Consider the following 16,377-nt stretch of genomic DNA (forward strand, 5'->3'; position numbering starts at 1 on the left):
GAAGCGTCCGCTTGGAACGATCCCATGCCCATCATCACCGGTGTGTTACAGTTTCGGGACGGGGCAAAAAGCAAGGACAAATCATGTTGTTTGTATTCGCCTTTTATAGTTGTGCAATTAACCAGCGAGATGACTTACGGTTTGATTTGCTGCCCAAAAAAGCCGTAACGGCCGATAAAATGTAATCCGCTATTATTGCATCGGTAGCGTTGTGTATCAAATCATTGTTGCATGATTAGTTTGCTTTCACGTGCAGTCATGGTGTTTCGGTTGCGTGTCTATGACGGCATGCATGGTGCATTTGTTTGATCGACATATCCATCCTATGCAATTTTAAATTGAAAGCAAATTGTTATCGCTTCAATCTATAAGGTTATTATAGGAGCACTCGCATCAAATAGCAATAGGTCGATGGACAATAACACTGTAAATTTTAAATTTAATAATACAAACTCATCCACAATACATAATGCGTAAACATTGCTACTGTATCCGATTGTTTCATCATTTCATGGATTCAATAAATGGGCCAGACTACTACCAAGAAGTTCGAAGCGTTTTGATGGCCCGCTGTCACCATTTGTTTGTTACATGTTTGTTTATACCGTGCTATAGCTGAATCCAATTCACCGCCGCGATTTACTCAGTTTAAATGTCACAATTTGGATTTGAAACAAATCAAGAACTCACAAAGGCAAAGGAAGTATCTCAGCAAGTCTTTTTCCATCTAATAAAAACAATGGGAATGGTACGGAACTTGAGCGATTGGATGCCATATGAAGTAAAGCCGAGAGACATCAAACAGATTTTTGCGAGTAACTAGTCAGTAGTGAGCAACTGCTCTGACGGCAAAATTGAAAAAGTATTTTGACATCCGACTGTAACTGGCGATGAATAGTGGCTGTATTACGATATTCGAAAATATCGGGCAGCGTATCGATACTTGAGACAAGCTTTACTAAATAGCCGATAGATCATAGTATGCATTGCGTTACCGCAACAGGCTCGAACTGTCGAATTTATGATTAAAACACACTCAACACCACAAATTCTTTTAACACTTTACACTCTTTCCTTTAAACTTATTCCATCCCACGACAGTTCTAAGGCATATGTTGAAGTACCTATAAAAACTTACGTGGGGCATAGTCCTACTTCATTAGCCGTATAGCCTAGACCGCTGCCTCTTCAGATGACTGTCTGTTCCAGTCGATGGAAAATGATCTGGCTGACCAACACTTTTTTCATGGACAACGACCAAAGAGCCGTGTTTTGCCTCTGTTGGTGATAACCAGTTTGAAGTTTATTAGTGTACATTGTGGTGTTTGCAAGTGGAAAGGGAAATGATCGACGAATACAACTGACGGTGGCGCCCTCTTTGGACAAACGATAGAAACTACGATCCTGCAAAATCGGCTGACTGTGTCTAAATATATGGCACAGGGTGTTTCCCGTCACAAAAACCGGAGTTTTTTTCTTCCTCTTCTTTATCGACACAACAACCCCCAAGGGTCAAGGAATGCCATTTGTTTGTCTTGATTTAACCTGTCGATGTTTTGTTCCCTGAGAAAGAGTTAAAAATGTCATGTGGTACAACCCACACGGAGATTTACGTACTGAGCACGTTAGCAGGTATTTATTGATGATACATCTGACATCGCATCTGACAGCTCAATAATAACGTCAATACTTCTTCTAGCACGCGAATTATTACGACGGTCTGAAAATTTGTTCTGAGGTCAGCTGTAATATGGCCACGATCCTTCGCTTTGAATGATCTTTCGAGCAGCGTTAAATTCATACTTTATTTAGGTTAAAGTTTAACACTTTTCGGGTGTTTTTGTTGAATAATACACTTCATATTAGACGTTTTTAAAACAGAAAGGTTTTCAAATTACAAAAAAAAAACATCGGTTACTGCTGCGTCAAACACCCTGTGTTATTTTAATTTATCACTACAACATACCCTCATGATGAGGACAGTGATTGAACAACTTGCATCGAACGAAAATCTGCTCGTGGGATTCCTTTTCCCATCAAAAGAAACCCCATAAACACTCGGCAAAGACAGCTACTCGCATGCTAATTTCGAATTTGCATACACACTCGCCGCTCGAGTGGTGTGGTGGGCGCTTCACCATCCGTCCGTATAATGCCAGGACACTAATTACTTGACTTTATCGCATGCATTTGTACGTTGGTTTTATCGCTTAAAATTTACTTCATACGTTGTGCGGGTTTTTTGACGTTTGCGTTCGCACACATGCACCGTCCCAGGCAGTGTGCACAGCAGCCTATCAAGGCGCCAGCCTTCCCAGTCAAAAAAGCACTTGTTCGTGGTGGGACCATTAAAAACGCTCCGACGGAAAAGTTTGGTCAAAGGATTAAAAACGGATGAAAAGTCTCATAAAATAACGGGCTTAATTGAAGGCTTTTCTCGCTTCTGGTGAATGGAACATTTTCACCGAGTGTAATGTCAATTGTGGCATTATGTCGAACTTGTGGTGCTCGTGGTGCCCCAATGCCGTCTCACTGGCTCTGGCGATCGTTCGCTATCACAATCCGAGTTTGTTACTGCTTGAGTTTTTCACACCCACGTACAACCACACACATACACCCTCGGCATTTAGCTAGGGGGTAAAAGATTTTTCCATCTAACCCCAAAAGCATCGAGACCAACCATGTGAACCTTTCGGGTGCTAAACTTTTTCCTCCCCATCCCGAAACACGTTGATGGAGTGGTGTCGGTCGCTCGGTTGCTGGATTCGGGTCCGGGATTGTGCCAAGTGCCAAGTGGTCGTGGTGGAACAAAAACAGCTAACACACTATAGCCCACCGACCATCAACCGATGCCATTATCTAAAACTCGCCTGGTAAACCTCTTCGGTGCGGCCCGTATTTACTTCTTGTTGCCAGCCATTCTGCAACAAACACACCCACAAAACGGGCAAAGGCGAATCATACGTTCGTACCATTCGGCACGCACGCAGCCAGCGGTGCCATCCGCCGGGTTCGGGGTTTCGGCTTTCAGTTCGACTATTCACCGACCGACCGGACCTGCTCCGATGGGTAATGCCATAACGATAGCAAAAGTTAAAATCAGATAAAACGTTCAACTCACCCAACCCAACACACACCGGGAACGATGTACCGGGCGCCTCCATCAACTTTGCCCCACCCAATCCACGTGCTGCCACGCGGTAAGCTTTTTTTTCCCCGCCGCTACGCTTTTTGTGGGCCAAACGAAAACAAAAAAAAAATTAGGTCAGTCGGTACGATACCATAGGCGGAATGGGATTTGTTGCTAAGAGGTAAGGTTGTGCGATGTAAACATAGACTTAGAAACGAGCTTAATTCCTTTATCGGCCAACAAGTAGTTTGAAGCTGGGCTGGGCACTCGTTTCTCGGAATTACGATTCGGACAGTGTGCTTCTTTTGCACCTGAACAGTTGTTGATGGACGAAACGAGATAGGTTCTGTTTGAGCAACATTTGATACATCTGATGACGGTTATGTTGTTTCTGCGAATAAAAAGCTTCACAGGGTTTCTCAAGCTCATCTCTAGCAAAAGGGGCCCATAATACCTTCACATGAAACCTTCAATAGAACTGTCGCATGCGATTTATTCGTATGATATGTCAAATTTTTTGTAGTATTTGATAAATATTGTACGGTATTCATGTTTACCGTGCGGTAAATCCGCACCGCCTGTCATTAACATCAAATTTCACACAAACGGATGCGATTTCGTCGTAAGGGCCTGATCACAGTTTTACCGCATGCGATTCGCATGTATCGGGTACGATTTAGTAAGTGGTTTGGAGTTTCAATTGCCTTAAGCTGGTTTGCGATTTGTATGGGAAGCAGAAAGCGGATAAGCCTGGAAACGTCAAAACGCATACAAAAAAACTGGCTTACAGTATGATTCCGACCATAAATGTTAAATTCCATATAAAAGCATGGGGCAGAGCTGTGGCTAGACCCTAATGCTGTAGTCATTCCTCGGTCGCATGCGACTGGTCGTATGAATAGTATATATGTATAGTATGAAAATTGAAAGACAAGGTCGTACGACCATTTTGTTATTAGAATCTTATCTGTCAGATCCCATTCAATCGTCATGCGACCGAGCAATTACTCCAGCCTAAAACGTCGTAAATTATAGCCTTATTACTTGTTAGGGATTTGACAGATAATGCCGCACGATAAATCCGCAGCGGCTGTCAAGCACAATCACAATCCATTACATCCCTGGGGTACGAAATCCTAATCCAAATGGCATGACACTTTGCAGTCTTTCTATAAATGACCCAAAAATGCTTTATAAAGCTAATATTTTTCTTTTTTTCTACATAAATTTAATCAAGGTCGAATAAGTTAAATTAGAAATTATTGACATTTGATATGAGCATTTGGCCGACTACATTGTTCCCGAACTTTGGACACTACATAAACTACCAAAATTAACCAACGAAGTGTTCCTGCACTTAAATGCACACTTAAATTCATCTGATACCATCAAATGGAAGCTGAACCATTAAGGTTAATAAATAATAATACCTAAAAAAAGAATAAATATGCTTATGAAACTTCAAACGGCGCGATATAACGTATTAAAAAATATTTCAAGAAACTTTGGACATTACGGACGAATTTAAAAGCTGAAGTTATGCTAACAGTTTACCTAAATGAATTCAAACCTTCCCTGCTCCTGGTAAATAAAACTAGTCTCAGCACTCCGAAAACTTCAAATGCAAGTTCGGTTCCGCGATATACCCCAATCGGTTTCCGGTTAGCACGGTTGCAAACACTACACGCACGAGTGAAACATTTGTTGTACGCTGAGTGGTCGTTAGGTTCCACATCTCAGCCGTGCTCAGCGATGAAATGCATCCCGGCAGCCACATCTTCGCGGTGACGACGCGAACCCCGAACGATCAGACGACTCCGACACCGCTCGCCAATATCCCGTGGCACGTACTGTTACGCCATGCCGCACGTGGGGCCCAACCCTCCTTTGCCCGCCCGCCATGTGGGCATGTGTGTTTATTTGTTCGGGCGCTGCCATGGAACTACTCACCTGCCTGCCCAGCCCCTGGCCGATTGAGGGGGGTCCAACTTCACCAAGAGTCACATTTCTGTTGCATCCTCGAAGACCTTGACTCAATCTACCTAAGTCAAGCTACCTGCCGGATGGTTTGCCTGTTTGTACAGTCGTTCACGAGCTGGAAGCGCTCGCAAGCTCGCAATTACATCGCATATCGTTGGTGTGGGTTTTGTCGGAACCGTACTCCGACCCCTTCCCCCCTCTCCCACCCCGTGACCCATTTCCACAATCAGCGTACGAATGCTTTCCCCTTTTGGAAACGGGAACACCGGCGACCGGGGCTTTTGGGCAAACACATGATAATGAGGCTCATTTGGCGAACGTCAAATATTTATTTAGGTAAGAAAATGTGACTTTCAACAGTTGCGGAACAGCTTTTATTCCGTAAATGCACGGTAGCACCGAACGTTGGGTACCGCCGCTGTGCCTTTCGCCGATACCGCCGGTTGCATAAGCGAATCGAATTTAGCCACGAACCCAATCAATTTCTATGCCAAATGACGACATCGAACCGTGGGGGGAAGGGGGGAGGAGGGATGGGGGGGGGTTGTTATTTAAACCCGCTTTATTGAAACCCTTTGCACGGTAATTTTACTCCTTAGTTAATGGAGCAGATATTTGAAAAAACATACCACGAACCGTTTCAATAGAACATTGAGTGTTGTAAATGCTGTTTGAGTTTGAAGTTATACCCTTCAATTTGGAGATGATGTTTCTTCTCCTGTGTTACGGTTGTAAAAGTATTTTTTGGGGCTCTTTTAGGTTGCTTGCCTCGGAAGGCTAAAGCAAATCCAGACCAGGTAAACCGACAGTCGATGGACGTTTTGGACGAAATGGATATTGTGTTTTGTCACAATGTTTTGGCACATAAAATGGTTAGTGTACCACCCCGTTAAGGAAAAGTATTGGACGATCGCTGAATAATAACTGTGGCAATGGACAAGAGTAGAGGATCGCTCTATTAAACGTCGTCTTGTTCTTATATTTTTATATTTCGTTGTTTGCCACAAGACTACACATTATTCACTTAAAACTAGTTTTAAAACTAATCCCATAACTAACTTAAGCTAAAGTAGGATGTGGAGAGACGCAGTAAGACTGACCAAGGGACACACAGGACAAGGATTTCCCCTAGGCAGAGCACTGTAAGGAGTCTTACAACACATCTTGATAAGAGCTTTCACTGGAGAACATATATACCTACCTCTGAGTATCTCTGTGACAAGTTATCTAGACAACCTAACAAATTGCTCAAAGCACCGACTAAGTCACACACCAGCAAACTAGATATTTCGTCCATTTCGTCATTTTTTTTAATCCCGTCCAATAATTGACCCCTACTTTATGACTGATCGCAATAATGCTCTTTCACATCCCAAACATGCTGTGGGTTCAAGTACAATAGAATGAAGTAAAGTTTAGAGCAAAGGCATCCCTTCAAACTGTGTACTGGATGAGACATTTGAGAATATCTGGGGGTATTTTAGGATACAAAAGCTTGTCTAATCTTGGTGAAATTGGAGCATCACCTCAGACTTAATTTATTTATTTGCTTCCTTACTCCTTATCAAACGCAGCAACCGCAACTCGAATGTGGCATGCTACAAGAGTCCTCTAAAGCACTCACGGTCGAGCACCGTCAGCTGAAAATCCAATATAATCCAACTCAATTTGGGCCTACCATGCCTCCTCTATCAATGTGGACGACCTAAAAGGATTTTACGAGCTGGATCGTCCGGTGTCTTTCTAATGACGTGACCAGCCCGCCGGAGCCTGGTACTGACCGAAGATCCATAATGACTTCGTCATACAGCTCGAGGAGATACATCTTCTCCATTGTCCCTCCACACATACGGTGCCAAAAATCCTTCAAAGTATCTTCCGCTCGGACGCGGCTAAGAAGGTTTCGTCAGTTTTCAAGTTCAAGTCCTGGTCTCAAAGGCGTAATTTGCAACTACATAACAATTCTACATATGGTGCCTGTTCTAGGCTTAATACGGACCAAACAAGAAGTTTAGACCAACAGAACAGATGCTATCCGTGGTTCCTGGAGACTGAGTTAATAGTAAGCTTACCGGACTAATGCAGTATAACGAGCTAGATAGGCTCATGGATCTAAAGCACAGCGCGTCACCAATCCACTCGTTTATACCGATTACTATGATGGAGGTATCTACACTATTACACCTGCTTAAACTGCGTCCAATATACGATTGCGTAAGTACCTGGCTTAAAAAAGACTTTTGGGATCCAAGTAAACAGGAAAACGTTAGGATAACTTCATCAGATCTTGCCGAGTGCATCAAATACAGCAAATAAAGCTCGTCATTCAAGCGATTCCTCCACTGTCCTCTTTTACATAGAGAAACTTCGTGTCCTTCAGGGGAGAAACGAGTTCGTATCCCTGAGTAAATAAAGATCCTTATAATTACATTACAATTTGTAAGTAATGCCGTTCAGACATCACCAACAACTTACAAGACCTAGTTTCGCTTGTCCATTTTCAAAAACCGATCTCAAAGAAAACTGTTCCAATAATTATTCATGGCTGCACTGTACAAAAAGCAATGATCTCCTTCGCTGCACATTGCAGGTTGCTTGGATGGTGGGAAAATTGCCGCCATCGAAAATAATAGTCATAAAACCAGACAAAAAAAGCTAAAGAAATAAATAGAAAAACACACCAAAAACCACCAAAACCAAAAACACCAAAAAAGTTTCGCCAGTGCTATATTTGTATGTTTGCAGTCAGTTTTTCTTCCCCTGGCCCATTCCTCACTGTACACAAAACAATAAAACGGCAAAGTAGCTGACAACAAATGCGAACATAAAGCAAAACTACCAGCAGGCGGTAGATTCCCTGGTTCCCCGTCCCCGACAGCAGGGAAATCCTTTTTCTGTCCAGGTCGCATCCATTGTCGCGGTGCTTGTGAGACGAATCAACTTGCAAAGTTTCGCCTGGTGGTTTTCTTGTCAGTTCTTTATTGCCCTCGCAGGAATCGAAACATCTGATCGCGCCAACGGTCTGACTGTTTGCGAAACGTTAAGGCTCCCTCTCGCTCTCTCTCTCTCTCTCTCCATGTCATTCTCTGTTTGGGGTTTCGGTCTTTGTTGTACATTCGATGGTTGAATTGTGTCTGTTTGCTTTCTGGCCTTCCCCATCCCCATCTGACCCCCCCCCCCCCCCCCCCCCCCCCCCTTACGGTGTTTTTTGGTTCGGTTTTCTGGTTACTCGTTAAAAGTTCAGATTTTCCTTCTTCCGGATCGATCGCATTTCTTTTCATACTCTCCGGTGTACAATCATTTGCTGGTTTTAGTTTGCTATTCTGCCTCCCACACGTACAAGCACGTGAAGCACGTCGGGGAAGAGAGCCTGTGATGAAAACAAACCACAAACTACAAGAAAAACTTCGAATCCACGCTGGGAAAAGTTCAATGAACAGCCATTGACTTTCCAACGCTTGTAAATCTGTTTATCGCTATCATGCAAGAACTCCTACCCGGTCACAGGTCCAAACCATCGGGAAAACCAACCAACCACCAACGTGAAGCACGCCCCCGGAAGACGCCCGGCCCGCAACACGATCGCTCGGCTAATGCGCTTTGCAAACTGTGGATAACCGCGGACGGGTTACAGAAAAAAAACAACGCTCCGCCATTTTATTTATTGAGCACTTCCGAGCAAAACACATTAAGCCGTGGCAAGCGATCGTGCACCCGACAGCCCGATATTTAGGGGGCACATTTGCATGCAAAACACTTGTCGTCCCCCGTTTGCGTTGAATATGCATGAGACGGTGGGTTTGGTGTTGTATCCGGTGCTGCTTCGGCATGCACTCGAAAGCTCGCCCGGAATAATTCAATAATTTATGCATATTAAAACGACATATTACGCGATTCTAAGATTTCCGAACGGTGCTACTATCCTCCGATGCAGGCAACACCCTGAGGTTTGCCGGTTCCTTCCCGGTGTCTTAGACAACCCGAGCTCCGAGGTTCCAAGGGGCGCACACGATATTGTCTCGTGGTTTATAATGGACGCGTATGAATACGTTGATGATGCTGCGCTTAATGCACTGCTCGAACCCGATCTCGCATCACAATTCAACAGCGAAACGAAGCAACCGTGCGCCATTGCGTTGCGGTCGCCATCGGAGCGCGCTACGATTCCACTGAACGACAGCTTTGCGAGTAATTATAACCATCCACTATAATGGCTTTCAATAGTGGCGCGATGCAAACACACACACACACACACACGACACTTCGTTTGCCGGTAGTGCTCACCTGGCAGAATGTGGATAATTTACTTTCCGCCCTGCATGCCACATAGTAATCGTGTCGTACACCGATAGTTTGCCATCCGTCCGGGGCTTCAATTCTATTGAAGAGTGCGTTTAACGATCCGTATTAAATAAATTAAGCTGAATGCCGTCTTCCAGGTGCTATTCATTTTGGAACCCGTTAATTGTAAGTGCTGCTAAGGGTGCATCATTCTAGCAGCTTCCTGTTAGCTTCGGTTGGGACATAATTATAACTAGTTACATTAATTTTGAACCTCTGATCTTCTGATATGTGTGAAACACGTGTCAAGAGGATTTGTTTAAGTTGAATCGTTACTCTGCGCTGTTAACTTTACTTACCTGCTGCAGCCGTTTCGTGATCTAGGTCTGCTGCACGAGTGAATGCATTACTCAATCTCAATTTGCGCTTAATACGCCTCCTCTGTCCTCGTTTGGACGACCTGTAAGGACTTTACGAACTAGGTCGTCCGGTGACATTCTCATGACGTGACCAACCCACCGGAGCTTGGCGAGTCACCGAAGGCGTGATTACATTTATGTACTCCGAAAGTCAGCTGGCAAAAAAGAGACTATCTATTTGAGTTTTGTCTCGTTAGTTGTACCACCCCGAGGTTTTTTGCGGCCAGCTCAATCCTTTGGTAAGCATCCGGTACATGGGAGAGCCATAAACCAATGATGTCTATGCCATCAGCCTATTCAAAATCTGGATTGATTTATAGATGGCCCTTTCTAGCGCTAGGTTGTAGAGTGGGCAAGCTTGGCGCTAGGTTGAAGAACCTTAGCGCAGATCCTTAATAACAGCAGAGGGTCCTGAGTTTTTCCATCCACTATCATGTGACGTTAATCATTGTCAGTCGTACTAGTCGGTAAGGTAAGAGGTCAAAGTAGATAAAAAAGGGGTACTAAAATTAAGCTGCCCGATGCTCGACAGTTTCGGCGATGGGGACGCCTGGTGGTTAAAGCACACAGTGTTGGTCTTGAAGCAACGTTATCGATGACCTCTAGCGTCATCAAACCATTCTGCTATGATATCTGACACCATTAGCGCTTGAAGAAATTGTATAGAAACGTATGAAATACATCTCATAAGGGAACTTTGCTGGGAATTAACTAGTTCAATTATTGGCCAAATACAATTCATTATTGGCATGTATTTTTCTTTCCACCAGAAAACCCCAGTTTTTGGCTTTAGACTTTACTTTATTACTGTATTCTTGCTACATGTTTCGTTTTACAGGATGGTGGTTAACGTTAGATATAAAACTTTAATTTTAGCAAACAATTTTTAAATCCCGGACGTAAGAATAAAAAAAAACCATTTTGACTAATACAGGACAGTGAAAACGAAAGCACAAAATTGGATGGAAATAAAAATTCGCCCACAATGCTTCTTGGGAACATTGAAAAAATGGAACGAACTTGCAACTGTGCAAAGAAAAGCAAATAAATCACTAAAAATAGGAAAATTGGGACCTTCGATGTGTTTCTTTCTCCGAAGCTGCTCACCTTACGCTCGCGCTAACCGTCAAGCACGACAACGCCTTGTGAAATAATACTGCACACCGCAAATTAAATACGGAAGGAAAATAAAACAATCCAGTTCGATCGATCGATCGATGATGATAATGGATGGTGATCACTTTCAGGGCATCTCTCTAGCGAACGCAATCGTACACGTACATGGGTGCAGAATGAAGAAACGGGAAGGTTAGGAAAAAGGGAAAGGTGAGGGCGGGAAACTTAACAATTATTTTTCGATAGGCACCGTCACGTACTCTAGTTCGTTCTCAGCTGATAGTCACCGTTCTGGGTGATGTATCGCACCCAGGGCAGGGCTTGGTATCCACTTTTTTCGATAATTTTCAAATATCGCACCTAAAACCGATCGATCGTTTAGTGATACAGGGATTGAGACACGAGAATAATTGCGCTTCAAACTTACCTGAATGCCGGACGTGGTGAAGTACGGAATTTCAAACTTCACCTGAATCGGAGGCTTTCCCTCACTGTCTTCACACTCGACGCTGGGCAGACCAAAGTGGGCACGCATTAGATATTCCTTGCCACCCTGAAACATACATTCGTCAAAAAAGAAATAATTATCACAACCATTCAAACTAAATGCCTTCTGTATGTCCACTCACCGGGAATGATTTAATTGTCCATGTAATGGCATTCTGCTCCGGTGCGTACTTTACGCTACCGATGGTGGTTTTGAATTTGGGTGAATCGGCATCGGCCGGCACCGGAATGACAATTTCCACGTTGTTTGCCGTCGATCGACGCTTGAACTGCGACTTTGCCTTGATCATGTACTCCACGCGACTGTGCGCGTGACGCTCGATGACGGACTCGATCCAGATCAGCGGTTTTACGTGCGTGTTTAACCGATACGACATCAGCTCAAACTCTCCATCCGGTGGAATGAACGAAATCGTACGATCGTTCTCGAACCGCGACAGACGTACACACTGGTGGAACTTTACATCCTCCAACTCGACGGATTTCGACTTGCCCCGGCCCGTGCTCTCGAACAGCACCTTATCGTTCAGGCCGAGGCGCAGCTCCGGCATACCGGACAGGTAGACACGCATTTTGATCGCTCCGACAATTTCGCTTCTCAGCACATTACCGTTTGCGTTCGCCAGCAGGTTGACACTTTCAATCACATCCAGAAACACCTCGTTCTTGCGATATTTAATGCCTTCCGAGCGCCACGATACCGCGTTCGTAACCGCCATCGGAATCCGTGGCTGTATTTCCAGCTTGTGGCCTTCCTGCGTAATGTACTCCTGCAGTATTTTGCTGTCCGTCGTCTGCGGGTAACCGAAGTCAATCAGCTCATCCAACAGCTCGTAAATCACCACGAAATTGTCCCGTATGCTTTCCTCTTCCAGCTCCTTAAAGTACTCGGTGAACACCTGAACCACCTTGTGGAGAAATACAAATACCAGCGCAATGTTGGCATTGCTTCGGGTGACCGAAACCAGGTACAGGTTATTCGTCTTCACGTACGCGAACGTACATTCCGGCGTCTGGAGGATCGGTGTTATGAGCCCTTCTTCTTCCTTCTCCATCAACAGTGGCATGAACTTATCGATCACGCCCATATCGATGTGGCCGCGGTAGTTGCGCGATATCAACACCTTTCCCTTTGCATCGAGGATGAAAATTGCCGACGAAGACATGTTGGCCAAATTCGTTCACGCTGCCCAATCGGTAATGAGTCTGAAAAGTGATAATAGCATATTAGGTGCTTATGTTTACACTTGCACGCCCCTGTGTAAGAGGTTTGTGTGTTTTTTTTTTGTTTTGTTCCATCATCGTCCACCTGCATTGAGTAGCGTTTTCGAGTTAAGCTCAACGAACAAAACCACGAAGAAAATGTCGCAATACGTGCTTATCAGAACAAGATAGTCCGATTTTCACGATATCATCTGCCAAAGGGCCCATGTAATTGTTTTCGTACGCACAGCCAAACGAAAACACAACTCAACTTCCATTGCAACATCACGCTTACCTGACTTTATATCGATTCCACACGATATCCGAAGCCCACTTTATCTATTCGCAGAGAATTGTTCTGTATAAATTTCCTAAAACATTCGTAATTTCCGATTTTTCCACATTATTGACCAACCAGAAATCCAGTCATCAATTTTCTTTTATTGACGCGATTTGGCTGTCAGTTTGACAATTCGTACAACACGCGCGCCCCTGGTGGAATTCAAGTGAACCAAAGTGGTGAATAAAAATTACCTGCATTCGTGCACAAAAAATGCTATACGGCACGTGTACTTAATTTTAACTTTGAAATCATCATTAATTCTTTGCAAATCGATTGATTTTGTAACCTAATATCACTAATAGAACACTCCGCCAAACGTTATCAAACTTCGAAATTATTTCCCCACGTTCGAACGACAAACCAAACTAACGTCAAACACCATGGCCGGATATTGAAGAACCAACTGTAAATCAGCTGTTTTCTATTTGGTACGGTACAGTGCGGTTTATTCTATTGCGTCTTACAAAACGGTCCGCCAAAAAATGTTCAAACCGGAAAGTCACGGGCTCAGTCCGGACTTCCGGCTAACAAAGTTCTCTACACTCCGAGGGTGAGGTTCGAAAGTTCCTCAAGACGTCCTAACCCGACTTCTTGCAGGAGTGTACGCAGAACAATTAGGTGATAAGGATGTGAAGGGGAAGAACGATCAGGAGGATGGTGTTGGTAAGCAGACGGAAGGCTCTTGTCAGAATCGAGACAACTTAATTTCAATGTCCCTCACAGGAATAGGATTGGATTCATCTGTAATTGCGCTCAAACATGACCTCTTTTTGGTACAATCGGTCGATTTCTTCTACCCACTTATCGACGATCCGTTTATGCTGGGAAAGATTGCGCTGGCCAATGTGGTCAGTGACGTGTTTGCCGTTGGTGCAACGGAAATCGATCAAATAAAGCTGATCGTTACCGCCCCTACCGAGTTCACCGAAAAAGAACGGGAGGTGATAGTACCAATGGTGATGAAGGGATTTTTGGAAGCTGCCAAGGAATGCAAAGCACCGGTCAAGATTGGCAGTATTGCGGAAAACCCTTGGTGCATTATTGGCGGTGCTGCTTCGGCCGTCTGTCATCGGTCGGAACTGATAATGTACGTGATAAGATAATGACTCAAACAGCGGAGAACATTAATTGCCATGTTTATTTGTAGGCCATACAATGCAACGGAAGGTGATGCGATCGTTTTGACCAAACCGCTCGGAACACAACTGGCCACGAATGCTTACATCTGGATGAATGAAAAGTCTGAAAACTGGACCCGACTACAGGAACGGTTCAGTGTGGCCGATATTGAAGAAACGTACCGCATCGCATTAGAGTCGATGGCACGGTTAAACAAAACGGGAGCGGAATTAATGCGCAAACACCACGCACACGCGGCCACAGACGTCACGGGGTTCGGCATCTACGGACATGCAGAAAACTTGGCATCGTTCCAGAAAGCCGAAGTAGATTTCCATCTCCACACGCTACCCATCATCAAGAACGTGCGGGAAATAGCAGAAATTTTAGGCCGAAGCACAAAACTACTGGCTGGTAAAGCGGTGGAAACGAGCGGAGGATTGCTAATATGTTTGCCAAGCACAAACGCGGCAGCATTCTGCGAGGAGTACAAACATTGTACAGCACACGAGGCGTGGATTGTGGGGTGTGTTGCAAAAGGCAACAGAGGTGTAAAGATGAATCCAAATCTTAAAATTGTACCAGTGGAAGAATCGTAGTATCAAACGGGTCACAATGGACGAGGAGATGGCATCAAGTGTATGAAACGAATTTCGGAAAGGCTGCAAATGCTGGGAAATTCGTAGAAGCTTTCTTGAACCTTCAGCCACGAAAGTTGTGTTCTGATAGATTGCGATAAACTTATAAAACGGGGCACTATTTCATGAATGTATCATATTACATTCAATAAGAATGGAATTTAATTTTTTGATGCTTTGATAACCGACTGGAAACAAATTCAGAACAACAGTATTTAGTGTTCTTTTCTGGCAAATTGTACTTGTTGAAAATCTCCAGCTCTGTAAGTAATTGTAAACTGGTAAATCAAATGATAATGGTTAAAATTCTGGCCATTTCTCTTGAATAAAAATAAATGAATGTTATCAATATTTTATAGTAACGATTAATTTAATATGCACCGTTTACTTGCATTGAAAACTTTCATTCCACAAGCCCACGTGTTCGAAGGGTCGATCCAGCCCTGATGCGAATTGGATGCAAGTCTTGAATGCAACTTATTGCACGTAAAAGTTCACGGACGGTTTTCGTCCTTTTTGTCCAACCCTGAAGAATTTCAAGCCATCTCCTTGAAATCCTTGGAGATGCATGGCATCGTTTCACCGGTAAGCAAAACACCATTCTGATTGCGAGTCTTCCTCTCATGCCCAAGTTCAACCAGATCGATGAGCTGTTTATGTTTTAGGATTCTTACCTAGCAGTCACAGAATTCTAATTCCAAAATTGGAGTCTTTGGCTGAAAAAAAAACATCTATGGTTAATAGAAACCATTCAAATGAGATGACCATGACCCACATTGTCTAAAGTAGCGACTAACACTGAACTGCTATTAATTGCTGCAACAATCCGATAACAATTCGTGAGGAACTCTCTTCAAGCCTTCGGAGACCTTTCTATCTTTACAGTGTGTAGAACTATCTGAGCTTAGAGTATGTTTATCCGAAAATTCTAAGCACCGAAAAGCACCGAAATCTATAATTTACTGATCGTGATCGCGATCGTGAATTTACTGATCTGATCGTGACGTGACTGATCGATGTTTGATCGTAGTCATCTGCGCTCTTTAAAAAAAAAGAAACAAGTACATGCATGGGATTATTTCTGGGGGCGGCCCGGCGACATGATGGTAACGGCGCTGGTCTACGCACGAAAGGACCGGACCAATCCTTCGTAGCACGGTCTAAGACTGTCTATCCGACTACGTGGTAAAATAAGTCTAGTTTGCCAGAAATGGCAGGCATGACCTAGTATGTCGTTCGAGAGAGAGATGAGATTATTTCTATTGTTATTTTAGTCCTAGTTAGAAAGATTTACTCCATTCAGTCACGAAGCTGTTATTATTCTGGTGTAGCTTACAGAAATCAATTCTTCTTCTTCTCCTTTTTTCCTTATCCTTTATCCAAAACTAAATCTATTATATTAAACTGAACGCTGTTCGGATGAATGCAACAGAAAATATGCAATATCTACAAAAACGTAGTATATATTTTATTTACAAGTCTTTTGGTAAAAGGCGTATATGTCTGTGTGTAAAAAAAAAAAAACAAAAGTTCACTTTGCCGAACTGGTACGGGGCGATTGCAGAAAGTATAAGTACAGCACGAGTACTGGTAATAACTCTATAACACACATCTAAAACTGGTCCTTTTGTGCTTACCACT

The 16,377-nt window shown here is 43.7% G+C and overlaps 2 protein-coding genes across 2 annotated transcripts; one reads left to right on the forward strand and one right to left on the reverse strand.

The window, feature by feature from the left end:
* Positions 1-11,187: 11,187 nt before the first annotated feature.
* On the reverse strand, positions 11,188-12,599 carry LOC128719910 (AP-1 complex subunit mu-1). Its single transcript, XM_053813549.1, has 3 exons — positions 11,556-12,599; positions 11,354-11,479; positions 11,188-11,286 (listed from the first exon to the last, which is right to left on the reverse strand). Exons 1-3 carry the CDS (start codon positions 12,597-12,599, stop codon positions 11,188-11,190), a joined length of 1,269 nt encoding a protein of 422 aa, XP_053669524.1.
* Positions 12,600-13,461: 862 nt separating this feature from the next.
* Positions 13,462-14,697, forward strand: LOC128706978 (inactive selenide, water dikinase-like protein). Its single transcript, XM_053801922.1, has 3 exons — positions 13,462-13,642; positions 13,703-14,066; positions 14,127-14,697. The coding sequence occupies exons 1-3, from the start codon at positions 13,462-13,464 to the stop codon at positions 14,695-14,697; spliced, it is 1,116 nt and encodes a 371-aa protein (XP_053657897.1).
* The last annotated feature ends 1,680 nt before the right edge of the window (positions 14,698-16,377 follow it).

This window comes from Anopheles marshallii, chromosome 2 (genome assembly GCF_943734725.1).
Source record: "Anopheles marshallii chromosome 2, idAnoMarsDA_429_01, whole genome shotgun sequence".
Taxonomy (NCBI): domain Eukaryota; kingdom Metazoa; phylum Arthropoda; class Insecta; order Diptera; family Culicidae; genus Anopheles; species Anopheles marshallii.

What these genes read in the sequence shown, in the direction of transcription:
- LOC128719910 (XM_053813549.1), bottom strand. Translation starts at nt 12,599, where the DNA reads ATGTCTTCGTCGGCAATTTTCATCCTCGATGCAAAGGGAAAGGTGTTG. An exon ending in GGACAATTAAATCATTCCCG is followed by an intron (nt 11,480 to 11,555) that starts GTGAGTGGACAT and finishes TGTATGTTTCAG; the next exon opens with GGTGGCAAGGAATATCTAAT. An exon ending in TCACCACGTCCGGCATTCAG is followed by an intron (nt 11,287 to 11,353) that starts GTAAGTTTGAAG and finishes GATCGGTTTTAG; the next exon opens with GTGCGATATTTGAAAATTAT.